This window comes from Panicum hallii, chromosome 8 (genome assembly GCF_002211085.1).
Source record: "Panicum hallii strain FIL2 chromosome 8, PHallii_v3.1, whole genome shotgun sequence".
Classification (NCBI taxonomy): domain Eukaryota; kingdom Viridiplantae; phylum Streptophyta; class Magnoliopsida; order Poales; family Poaceae; genus Panicum; species Panicum hallii.
Genome location: NC_038049.1, coordinates 502,158 through 514,529, shown reverse-complemented (window position 1 = coordinate 514,529; position 12,372 = coordinate 502,158). Strand labels below are relative to the sequence as shown.

Below are 12,372 nucleotides of genomic sequence, written 5' to 3'. Positions count from 1 at the left end.
CTGGATCACTTGACTTATCTGATTAGTTATGGAAACCAACACAGGGCAGTCTGCCATTGTCATACACAGATACACTGGTGCGGATGAGTGAGCAAACTAAATTAGTAGAAGAGCCTTCTGTCAGGAGCAGGTAATCACTGCAAGAAGGCTCTTGACTTATCTATTAAATTTACTTGCTGGTGCAGCGGAGCCTATCTGGATATCATGGCCAGCGGCACGCTGAGCTTGGTGGCCGTCGACGCAGCTGTGAACGAAGCCAGTCAGCCAGCGCCCCAGGCCATCACGCATCGCATGCGTGGCTTGCTCGCGACGCGCGAGGTCAACCAGCCAGCCCACGGAGCTCCTCTGCGGCCGCCTGTTCCTCTGCCAACTCCGAGTCCTCCGCTGATTGTGATTACTCCCTGAGCTCTCCGTTGCAACTGCAGGTCTCTCGGTCAGCAGGACGTCGGGTTGAACGCAGTCGACAAATATTTACTGAGAGGGCTTCTATGTATGGCGCCCAGGATTTTCAAACGCACAGGGGAAAACGCATGATTCTGACTGGTTGACATTTGCTCATCCTTAGATTGCAAGAAATTTGCCAATGGGGCGGAGTACAGCACAGGAAAAGGAAACATTATTAGATTCCCTCCAAGATCCATTGCGTCTTTTGTTCCAAAGGTACACATGAAAATTTTTCCTTCATTATGCATTACAAAAATCATGGCATGATTAGCAGCAGCAGCATGATAAAACATTGAATAACTAAGATAAACATGACAACTGAAGTTCAACATCATGGCAGCTGCAAGGCTCCAAAACATGTAACTTCACTGTGGAGAGGACTCTAGGTTCGATATACTTTCTGATAGCCACGACCGCTTTGTGACCTTCCATGAGAATATCCAAGGCCAGTAGGGAGTATTTGCCAGATTTGTTGGCAGAACCAGAGCATCTGACACAACTCTGAGGGGCTTCCAATGTCAAGCACTCAAGTGAGATTATAATCTTGTGAAATGTCAACTCAACCAAGCTCTTCGCAGAGCTGAATCATGTGATACTCACGCTGCTAAGATTGTGATGCTGCAGTTCTTGCATCTGCCTCAGATCCACAGGATCTGCAAAAATCGAAACATTCTTCATGTATCGCTGTCATACCTGTGATACAAAAGGACAGAATTAAGCCATATTTCTACCACAGATACTAATAATATCGTACTAGTACGAATGGCAACTCACATTTAAGTTGAAAGTTTCCAGAGAAGGAGCAGCATAAAAAAAGGAAGCTAAGGAAGCTAAGGACAAATAATCATAGGTTGGGTAAACGGGTGCTCCAATAAGAGCAATGCTCAAGTGCCCGAGGAAGAGGAATTTGCTACACAACATTGGTACATAGGCCCTCCGCATAAAGAGGTCAGATTAATTAGACCTGTAGTAGTATCATAAGATATGCCTATAACAAATTAACAACCAGCTAAAGTTCTCATACCTCTAATTTTGAATGTATGGCAAGAGCTTCAAGATTTGGCATGCTGGATGGAAGTCCAGCACAAGAAAAAAAACTGAACCATAGCAGTCCATGGTTAGGCTCTTCATCTGCAAAGTTTCTCCGAGTCAGCACGAGCATAAAAAATTGAACCAACATAGTTAACTATTGCACTAGTGCATTCTAAAATATTTCATTTAAACGTTTGCACCAATGCTACTTCTGCATTGCAACTTTATCACGACTCGCAAGCTCACCTTTGCAAGTATATATGTAATCAGATTTAGCTTCACACCAACGTGCGTGTGTTTGTGGACGTCTGAGTCTGTACTGTATTTCTAAAAAATATAGGTTATGTAGGTCGAACATGATTACCACATTAGTGATGGGTGAGAATAATCAGATCAGCCAATCTAGATTACCAGTGGTGCATTCCGGATGTGCATATTGACTGGGAGTTAGATTTTGGAGATCCCTTGCTACAAGCACGTGGCAAGTTACTAGGTATAAAGATTGAGGGATAAACTGAAGATTCCATGGTGTACATTGCCGAACCCTGTTCCTAGGAGGTGGTGTTCAATAATTGGTCAACCTAAGTTGTTTAATACAATTCTATGTTCTAAGAGTACTATCTTATCTTATATGTATATATATATATGTATATATCTTATATGTATATGTAAATTTTCTTGCCGGAGGTAGTAGTAGGTGAACCCTACATATTTGCTTTTATAGGTCTATTTGCTTTTGTTTATGTTTTTACTGCAAGTCAATTCTAACATGTGTATTTATTTTTTCTGTATATATCTGTTCGATAAATAAAAGAAGCCGGTTACATAAATTACATATAGCGTCTGTCAGCTCAGTCTCTCAAAAATGCTTATAAAGATAGGGCTGCGTGCGTATATTTATAAGGATGAGCATGCGTGTGTGTTTATAAAGGTATGCGTACGTTTTTTTTCTAAAATTGATATAAGACCTCTTATCGTGGATGAAATAAATGGGGGCGAAAACTGTAAAATTGGATACGCGTGGCATGCCAAAACTACATATACTAGTAGTGGAGAAAAAAAAACATGGGAAAAAGAGAGTGATTTTCCGGCGGCCCGTCCATCTCTGTGCTCGCCTCGCCTCTCGCGTCGTCGGCCTGCCTGCTTCCTCCCGCACCGCACCGGGACGCCGCTTCCCACCTCCTCCTTTTCTCTCTCCTCCAGCCGCGTCCAAACCCTAACCCTAAACCCCTCCCACCCCAACAACCTCCGCCCAATCTTCCCCGCCCCACTGACCACCTGGCTGCCCCCTCCCGATTCGCCAAGCTGGCCGGATTCGATCGATGTAGGTGACCAAGCTCCCCGACCTCATCATGGCTGCGGGCTGAGGGGGCAGGAGACACAGCAAGCGTCCATGGCATTGGGAGATCTCATGGCGTCCAGGCTCGTCCACTCCTCGTCCTCGCCGTCGCCGTCGCCGTCGCCATCGACGGCCGCGCCCACGGCGCCGCTGCCGAATCACCACCACAACCACGTCACGGATGACCTCCCCGTCGCCAACGGGCCGGAGCCCAGGAATGGGCTGGAACCCGCCGAGGTGGAGAAGCCGGCGCCCGTGGCGTACCTGCCCCAGGTGGTGGTGCTGTGCGAGCAGCGCCACGAGGGGATCGACGAGGCTGCGGCGGCCGCCGCCGGGCCCTCCACCAGCGGCCTTGTCTCCAAGTGGCGCCCAAAGGACCGGGTAATGGATGCGATCCAGTATGCAGATGCTCTTTCTACCGATTCTGCTATTATACTTGATTGTTTGCTGGATTCGGTGTGTTTCGGCTTGGGGGGATTCATAGGGTTGCAATTAACTGATTAAGCTTAAAAATGGTAAATTAGGGGGCAGCGGCTGGTCGGGTGAAGTTGTTATATAGTACCTGCAAACTCAACATCGTTAATCAAAATTTCCGTTACAAAAAACGATTTTAACTGCGGCGCTGCCAGATGTAATGAGACCTCGAAAGTCACATAATAAGTAATGACACGTTCGCTAGTCTTGCAAGCATGACAATTGTGATGTGGTGGAGTGAGTTATTGTTTGCCACAGCTGAGTATCTTCTGCTTCTGAGGTGTATCGCACTGATTGGCTTTAACAATAATTAATACAAAATGGAAATTGTTGTAGCCTGCTATGACATCAGACTCGTGCGCATTCTTAATTTTTTGGACCAGTTAAGCATAGCATGGTGATGACCAGTTTTTGACCAGTCTGTTTTTGGATACCAAGTAAACAGTGTTACCCTGGACTTGCCTAACAGGTCCTGTCAATGTTGTGATGATTATGGTGGCTTCCACATACCTACATATACAACAAAATGGAAATTGCAGAATCCTCAAAGTATTTTTGGGATCCAATAGTTGCTATTGCATTCAGAATGAATGACTTGTCTCCCTTCCAAGTGACACTACTTATCAGTGACTGGCATCATATTGTTAAAGAAATACTTGGTTGCTGGTTTACTGTTGGTGAAACTATAAGTTAAAACATGGATCATGTCGTTTAGTACCCATTGTGAAGCAAAGTTTGCTGCCCAAGTTATTAGTGCCACTGGAGGCTTAAAGAATGCCTATGTGATTCCACTGTAACAAAGCTGGCTTGTAAGCACACAGTGGTTTTAGGGATGCCACATTGTGCATATTGCAATTGCATGAAGCACCAGACCAGATGGGGCATCGGGTATTTATAGCTGGCATGCAATGGTTTGAGTGTTGGTCTGCAACATAAATTACTATGTCATTATGGAATTTATAGCTATTTAATGTTTTGTTTTGTCAGTCCATGAGATGATTCTCCGTGTTTTTTGTATGTTGTCCGCATGTTTACATGACATTTACTAATGATGATTTTGGTTGTGCAGATGAAGACTGGATGTGTTGCACTTGTATTATGTTTAAACATTAGTGTTGATCCACCAGATGTAATTAAAATCTCCCCTTGCGCAAGAATGGAGTGCTGGATAGGTAAATGTTTATTTGAGTGTATATTTTCAAATTTCTTATTAGCTGAGGAAAAACTACAGTTATCTGCATCTGATTTTGCCGATGATGTTTGTGGAATTGAGCTCATCTCTATGTGAATATGCCTTGCAAGTTAGGATGCACTAAAAAATGATCTGTTTTTCACCATTTGATTGAAACTGTGTTTTTTTTGTAACCTTTTGCATCTCAGTGCCAAATAACCATAGCAATGAACTGTCTGCTACCTACTGTTCCCATATGACATTATTTTGCTCCATAGTTTTTAGATCATTTTATGTACCAATCCCAGGGATGAAAATTGTATAACTTTGTAGTGCTTGAAAAATTATTTGTCAAGAAACTGGAAAATTTATTTACTAGATTTTAGACATGGGAATTCATATTGGTTGATAGTTTTGTACTTAAATACTGTTATTTCCCTCGTGAATTGCCTTGAGATCTGCTCATAGATTTTTGTTTCTTTTCAGATCCATTTTCTATGGCACCTCCTAAAGCCCTTGAAAATATTGGAAAAACGTTGCACTCACAGTATGAGCGCTGGCAACCTAAGGTGAGGAACTTGCTTTCCTGTTTAACTTCTGTGGTATTTTGAATTTTGATGTTGATGGTTTGCATCTTCATGTCCTAAATACTAATGTCGCTTGCAGGCTCGTTACAAGCTTCAGCTAGATCCAACTGTGGAGGAAGTTAAGAAGCTTTGTAATACTTGCCGCAAATATGCCAGATCAGAGAGAGTCCTTTTCCATTACAATGGCCATGGTGTACCAAAGGCTACAACTAATGGTGAGATTTGGGTGTTTAACAAGGTAAATGTTACTAAGACACTGTACTGATTGCTGCATGTACTTATCATAGGCGTCTTTCATGAAATGTCTTTTTTGTAATTTTTTGCAGAGTTACACGCAGTATATTCCACTTCCGATTACTGATCTTGATTCTTGGCTAAAAACACCTTCCATTTATGTTTTTGACTGCTCAGCAGCTGGAATTATTGTGAAAGCTTTTCTAGAGGTATGCTGTATGCTTATTAATTTATATCTCTTATTCTTGAAGTTGAAGGTAATCATGATTTATGTGTCTATTTTGTTCTTATTCCTGAATTGTCTAATTTACGTAGTGACTTTTGTTTACTTCAGCGCCTAGACTGGAGTTCTAGCTCCTCTTCATCTTCGCAGAAGGATTGCATTCTTCTTGCTGCCTGCGAAGCACATCAAACTCTTCCCCAGAGTGCAGAATTTCCTGCTGATGTGTTTACGGCTTGCCTCACAACACCCATCAAGATGGCACTGCACTGGTTTGTTCTCCCTCTCTCCCTCTCTCTCTCTCTCTACTTTGCATTTTGTGCTTACATGGGGCCATGCCTATAAACTATGCAGGTTTTGTAAGAGATCATTACTCCGTGGTTCTATGGATCATTCTCTTATTGACCAAATTCCTGGAAGGCAAAATGACCGTAAAACTCTTCTTGGAGAGCTGAATTGGATTTTCACTGCCATTACAGACACTATTGCATGGAATGTTCTTCCTCATGGTACGCCATCTAGGAGATAGATATAATCTTTTTGAGAAAAAAGAAAATCAGAGAAGATCATTTGAGTTAAAGTAAATGTCTGGCTGTATTGGGTTTATGACAAAGTTTCACTGTGCAGATCTGTTCCAAAGGCTTTTCAGGCAAGATCTTCTGGTTGCTAGTCTCTTCCGTAACTTCTTGCTTGCTGAGAGAATCATGCGATCCGCAAATTGTTCTCCAATTTCTTACCCGTTGTTACCACCGACACATCAACACCATATGTGGTAGCTAACCTGACTAGTCCTTATGTTTTTGCATTAGCTATTTTGTGCATTTTGTAACTAGTGAAATCCCAGGGACGCATGGGACATGGCTGCTGAGATTTGCCTTTCCAAGCTTCCTCAGTTAATTGCTGATCCAAATGCAGAGTTTCAGGTTTTCTACTTGTTACTTAGCCCTTTAAGAAATACATCAGTTGTTTAGTATTATTTTGCCATTTGAATATAATCACTTCACTATATCCAATTCATTTGTCTGCTAATTCAAACCAGCCGAGCCCTTTTTTCACGGAACAACTGACGGCTTTTGAAGTGTGGCTTGATCATGGTTCTGAGGACAAGAAGCCCCCTGAACAGTTACCTATAGTTCTTCAGGTAAGACATTTTTATGTTACAGTTTCGTAAAGGTCAGTATCATTTGTAAAACCCAGTCTAACTCTGTTAGCTCTTTAGGGTGTGATTGGTTACTTGGTCTATTTCTGGCCTGGCTAGGAGTTATGCAGGGCCAGCCCAAGCCAGGCTTATGTAGTATTTTGTGGGTTTGTTTGGTTGGCTGCATATCTTGTATTGGCCTGCATAAGATTTTGTTTGAATGGCTGCATTGCTTCCTAGGCTGCACAGTTGTAGCTAGGCTGGGGCCAAAACTTGGCCATCCGGGGTGCTGTGCAGCCTGCACAACTGGAGACGAGCCTCATTTGCGTTTCCCACTATGCAGGCCGTACAGGGCCATTTGCACAATCGGAGCCTGGCTAACAGGCCTATTCAGGCTACCAAACATCCAAGCCTGCACTATGCAAGCCCGGATAGGTCCTTATGCAGCCTACCAATCACAACCTTAGAAGTACCTCATTTCCTTTCTCTTCGCTTCTATAATTTTAATTTAGTAAAATGTTTCGCATGCTTTCCCTTAAATTATCCTATCTACTATGTTTCTTTTCCCATTCCTTTCTTTCTTACATCAGTTTTGTGCAGGTCCTGCTTAGTCAATCACATAGATTTAGAGCACTTGTTCTGCTTGGAAGATTTCTTGACATGGGACCATGGGCAGTTGATTTGGTTTGTACTTGAGCTCTTCTGCATGTACCTTTTTACAAGTGCTTGTTATTTATATTCTATGCCAAACCGTTTCGCCGCATTCTTTTAGGCCCTGTCTGTTGGAATCTTCCCTTATGTGCTCAAACTGCTTCAAACAAGTGCAATGGAGTTGCGTCAAATTCTTGTGTTCATATGGACGAAAATTCTATCTCTTGATAAGGTATGCACTCTTGTTTGGAGTCTTGTGAAGTTCCTTTGTATTGTAAGGATCAGGTGTTTAACCTATATACTTTTCCCCAAATGGCAGTCGTGCCAGGTTGACTTGGTTAAAGATGGAGGACATGCATATTTTATCAGATTTCTTGACAGTTTGGATGCTTACCCAGAGCAGCGTGCAATGGCCGCTTTCGTTTTAGCAGTTATTGTGGATGGGCATAGGAAGGGTCAAGAGGCCTGTATTCATGCATGTCTTATAGATGTTTGTCTGAGACATCTGCAACCTGAAAATCCTCATGATGCACAGACAGAGCCTTTGCTTTTGCAGTGGCTTTGTTTATGCCTTGGCAAACTCTGGGAAGATTTTCCTGAGGCTCAGTTACTTGGTCTGCAATCAAATGCACCAGAAATTTTAATTTATTTGTTATCGGAGCCACAACCTGAGGTACAATGCCTTCATATTTCATCTGTTCTTTCCTTTGCTTTCTTCACAATATATTTATTAAATATTTGGTCTTGCCAGGTCAGAGCTTCTGCTGTTTTTGCACTTGGGAATCTCCTGGATATGGGATCAACATCATCAAATGGTGTTGATGATGATTCTGATGACGATGAAAAAGTAAAAGCTGAAATAAATGTCATTCGAAGCCTTCTGCAGGTCTCTTCAGATGGTAGCCCCCTTGTTAGATGTGAGGTTGCTATAGGTATGTGCATTAGAAAAACTATATCGTTTTTTGTAGGGCACCCTTTTATTATGTTGAACATAGAATATTCTTTTTAACCTTTTTGAGTTGATCTGATGTTTTTCCAGCGCTTACTCGTTTTGCATCTGGTCACAATAAGCATCTCAAATCTGTTGCTGCTGAGTATTGGAAACCTCAAACCAATTCATTGCTGAAGTCACTACCATCACTGGCCAATATAAGTAGTCCAAACAATATCTACAGTCCCAACAACATCCGACAAGGCAGCAGTGGCCTTGCTTCTCATATTGGTCCTGTGCTAAGGGTTGGCAGTGATAGCAGTGCCACTGGTCGTGATGGAAAGGTTTCTACGAGCAGCCCGATTGCAACAAGTAGCATCATGCATGGCTCTCCCCAGTCAGATGATTCTTCCCAACACTCTGATTCAGGCATATTACTGAGGGAGAATGCAAGTAATGGTGGCCTCAGCTACACTAGATCGAGGCCTGTTGACAGTGTCATTTATTCTCAATATATATCAACTATGTGTTCTGTTGCTAAAGATCCTTACCCAAGAATTGCAACTATTGGTCGGAGAGCACTGTCCCTTATAGGTGTCGAGCAAGTGGTCATGAAAAATAGTAGATTTAACAGTGGAGGTGCACATCAAGGAGAGACATCTGTACCTCCATCAAACTTTGGAATGGCACGCTCTTCTTCCTGGTTTGATATGAATTCTGGTGAGTTTTACTCCCTCACTTTCCTTGCTGTCCTTGGAGGCCGGAATACCTCAATATTGTGCGCTGGTTGTTCAGGGAAAGACAATAATTATTGAATTGAGTCTTCGAATATTTTGCAGGAAACTTCTCAATTGCATTTAGGACGCCTCCTGTTAGCCCCCCTCAACATGATTATCTTACAGGATTACGCCGAGTGTGTTCTATGGAGTTCAAATCACATCCTATGAATTCTCCTGAGGGCTTAGCTGATCCCCTTTTAAGCTCTGCTGCGACTCCCAGTAATGCTGAACTAAGCATACTTCCCCAATCAACAATTTACAACTGGAGTTGTGGACACTTTGCTAGGCCACTTTTAACTGGTTCTGATGATAATGAAGAAGCCCATGCTAGAAGAGAAGAGAGAGAACAAATTGCACTAGATTGCATTGCTAAGTGCCAGCGATCATGTACGTGGCCTACATTAGTCGGCGTTACATTATTTTTATTGATATTCTTGCTTATTTATCTGTTTTTTAATTATTATTGTGGGCCCTGGGAATAGCAGCTTGCAAGATGACAAGCCAAATTGCTAGTTGGGATACAAGGTTTGATTCAGGTACAAAAGCAGCATTATTGTTGCCATTTTCTCCAATCGTCATTGCAGCTGATGAAAATGAACAAATAAGGTGAAATTGTTATTTCAATTAACGATCCTGGTGCTTGAAATGCACTACTGCAGTTGTGCTAAAGTTCTGTCTCATGTCAGAGTGTGGAACTACGATGATGCACTACCAGTGAACTCTTTTCAAAACCATAAATTGTCCGACAGAGGGCTATCGAAACTCTTGCTTATCAATGAGCTTGATGAGAGCTTGCTTTTAGCTGCCTCAAGTATGCATCTCTTCTCTATGCTTTTCCTTGTATACTTATATCTTCTATCATTGCATTATCTAATTTTCATGTTGCAGGTGATGGAAATGTACGTATATGGAAAAACTTTACTCAAAAGGGAGGACAAAAACTTGTAACTGCTTTCTCATCGGTTCAGGGTCATCGAGCTGCTGGTCGCAGTATTGTGATCGATTGGCAGCAGCAATCTGGTTGCCTGGTAATATTCTATTATTTTCCCATTGGTTCTGTAATTTTATTTTATGTGCTGTAGGCTGTTCTAATACAGGAACTTGCTTCCTTTTGTTGTTCAATAGTATGCATCTGGTGACATGTCTTCCATCTTGGTATGGGATCTTGACAAGGAACAACTTCTCAGCACCATTCAGTCATCTGCTGACAGTGCAATTTCTGCCCTGGTAAGTTCTTGTTACCATGTGCTATATGAGCAATCAAATATTAGTTCAAGTAACTTCCTTTGTTATTTGAGTAGGCTATTTTGCACTTCCTTACTGAGGAAATAACCATAGATCTGTGATTCTGTGTTTACTTGATATTCCTGTGCTATATTAATCAATAACTTGCAACATTATCGTGTACCTGTATTTGACTGCTAGGCACAGTATCATATAATTCAGGGTTTGTATTTGATAGTTACATTGACAACAAAATACATGTAGTAGTAAAGAGTTGAGGTACACTATATTAATGCACATGCACCCTCCTAGACTCCTAATTGTGTGCAGTTGAAATTGCGAGGTTTTATGAGTGGAAGTGGCTTTTGGTGTTGCTTTCTGTATGATTGTCAACTTGTCTCAAGTAGGTTGAACAATGTGAGAAGAGGCAAATATAGGAATTTTCCAAAGGATTTTCTCCTGTTGTGTCTAAAACTATGTTTTTTTACTAACAAAAAATAAGTACTGTGCTCCAGTGTAATGGTTTATCAGCTTATCTTGTTATTCTCCTATAACATATTGAAAGTTCTCAAGAACACATGTATTTTCATTCCACAGACATGAAATTTTATGTTAATCTTGTTTGCATTATCTGTTCTCGAGCATGACCTTTGCTTGTTGCTTCTGTTTCAGTCTGCGTCTCAGGTCCGCTCTGGACACTTTGCTGCTGGTTTTGCTGATGGTTCTGTCAGGATATTTGATGTTCGCTCTCCTGATAGGTAAGTACAATAGCATCTACATCCTCTGTCCTTTTGCCAGCATACCATGCAAATGTTATATGTGCCCTATCCAATGTCAAATGTCATCCTTCCTCTTTCTTTTCTGTCAACCTATATCATTTTTTTTACTCTGAATATTCTTTTCCTATACTGTAGGCTGATCTATATGGCAAGGCCACATGCCCCAAGAATGGAAAAGGTTGTGGGCATAGGGTTTCAACCTGGGTTTGATCCATACAAGGTATGTACTACCACTTCTTTGCATTGCTATGTTTTCTATTCTCAGCTGTCAAAGCAACTGCGGGCTTGCTCAAAGCTTTACAAGACTCCCTTTTCTATCATCTATGGTATCACAGATTGTAAGTGCATCTCAAGCTGGAGACATTCAGTTTCTCGATGTTAGAAGGGCAGCAGAACCCTACCTGACTATTGAGGCACACAGGGGTTCACTTACCGCTTTAGCTGTTCATCGGCATGCCCCAGTTGTTGCAAGTGGCTCAGCCAAGCAGATGATTAAAGTGTTCAGTCTTGAAGGAGAGCAGTTGACGATAATTCGCTACCAGCCATCATTTATGGGCCAAAGAATAGGCAGTGTAAACTGCCTTTCTTTCCACCCGTACAAATCACTCTTGGCCGCTGGTGCTGGTGATAATGCTCTTGTCTCTATCTATGCTGAGGAAAATTACAAGTAAGATGAGGTCGACATCCCTTGACATGCATCAACAATGCAACCAGTAGGCCTTATCTCTTTGGCCAAGTGATGGGTCCACACCAAGGTCCAGCTACAAGATCCAAGATGATGTGAAGCCCGGTCACCGACAACATGGTGGTATATGACCGGAGCTCTCGGTTCATATTGCCTGTTGGGCGACGTGTGCAGTTTGTAAGATACAGCGAAGCCAAGATTCATTAGCCTCCTTGCAGAAGGTTTGTGAACCCCTACCCTGGTCCTGTCAATGAACTTGGAGGCTCACCCCAAATAAATTAATCATACCTAGGTTAACCGAAATGTAAATAGTCACCTCATTCGGGTTGTCCGTTCCTTTGCTTTTACCAACTGTAAAAAGGTTTGGAGATGGTTGATACCATAAATCAGGTGTGGTAGGGGCTGCTGCTGCCTGGGTTAAGTGGGGTTGTGCTGTGCATATGGGCCCAAGGTGGAAATAGAATGCATGCACATGTCTCCGAATAGATAGATGCATTTGTCCAGCTAATATAGCACTAGATGGGGTTGGTATGGCCTGAATGAATGTCCTCGAGTCACTTGCATTCAGATTGCCCTTTTGTAAATTACGGATCGTGTTTGTACAGTTGTCAGCTATCTGGTCTTGAGCCAGTGTAATGTGTGCGAAGATGTGTTTTCCTGAGGCCCTTGTGGTGTGTATATATA

At 42.3% G+C, this 12,372-nt stretch overlaps 1 protein-coding gene across 4 annotated transcripts; it reads left to right on the top strand.

Moving 5' to 3' along the window:
• Nucleotides 1-2,569: 2,569 nt before the first annotated feature.
• LOC112902290 (regulatory-associated protein of TOR 2-like) lies at nt 2,570-12,349 on the top strand. Of its 4 annotated transcripts, none has more exons than XM_025971290.1 (24): nt 2,570-3,196; nt 4,359-4,461; nt 4,947-5,029; nt 5,127-5,285; nt 5,374-5,490; nt 5,616-5,773; nt 5,856-6,010; nt 6,129-6,273; nt 6,346-6,424; nt 6,541-6,642; nt 6,983-7,108; nt 7,240-7,323; nt 7,412-7,522; nt 7,610-7,963; nt 8,042-8,222; nt 8,330-8,941; nt 9,061-9,387; nt 9,483-9,606; nt 9,687-9,811; nt 9,889-10,028; nt 10,126-10,227; nt 10,897-10,982; nt 11,139-11,223; nt 11,339-12,349. In XM_025971290.1, exons 1-24 carry the CDS (start codon nt 2,870-2,872, stop codon nt 11,672-11,674), a joined length of 4,221 nt encoding a protein of 1,406 aa, XP_025827075.1. In that variant the 5' UTR covers nt 2,570-2,869; the 3' UTR covers nt 11,675-12,349. The 4 variants fall into 4 exon arrangements, with proteins under 4 accessions (XP_025827075.1, XP_025827076.1, XP_025827078.1 ...); XM_025971291.1 differs by having other exon boundaries at nt 2,571-3,196; nt 9,486-9,606; nt 11,339-11,729; XM_025971293.1 differs by lacking the exon at nt 6,983-7,108 and having other exon boundaries at nt 2,571-3,196; nt 9,486-9,606; nt 11,339-11,729.
• Nucleotides 12,350-12,372: the final 23 nt, after the last annotated feature.

What these genes read in the sequence shown, in the direction of transcription:
- LOC112902290 (XM_025971290.1), top strand. Translation starts at nt 2,870, where the DNA reads ATGGCATTGGGAGATCTCATGGCGTCCAGGCTCGTCCACTCCTCGTCC. An exon ending in CTGGTTTGATATGAATTCTG is followed by an intron (nt 8,942 to 9,060) that starts GTGAGTTTTACT and finishes AATATTTTGCAG; the next exon opens with GAAACTTCTCAATTGCATTT. An exon ending in ACAGTGCAATTTCTGCCCTG is followed by an intron (nt 10,228 to 10,896) that starts GTAAGTTCTTGT and finishes CTTCTGTTTCAG; the next exon opens with TCTGCGTCTCAGGTCCGCTC.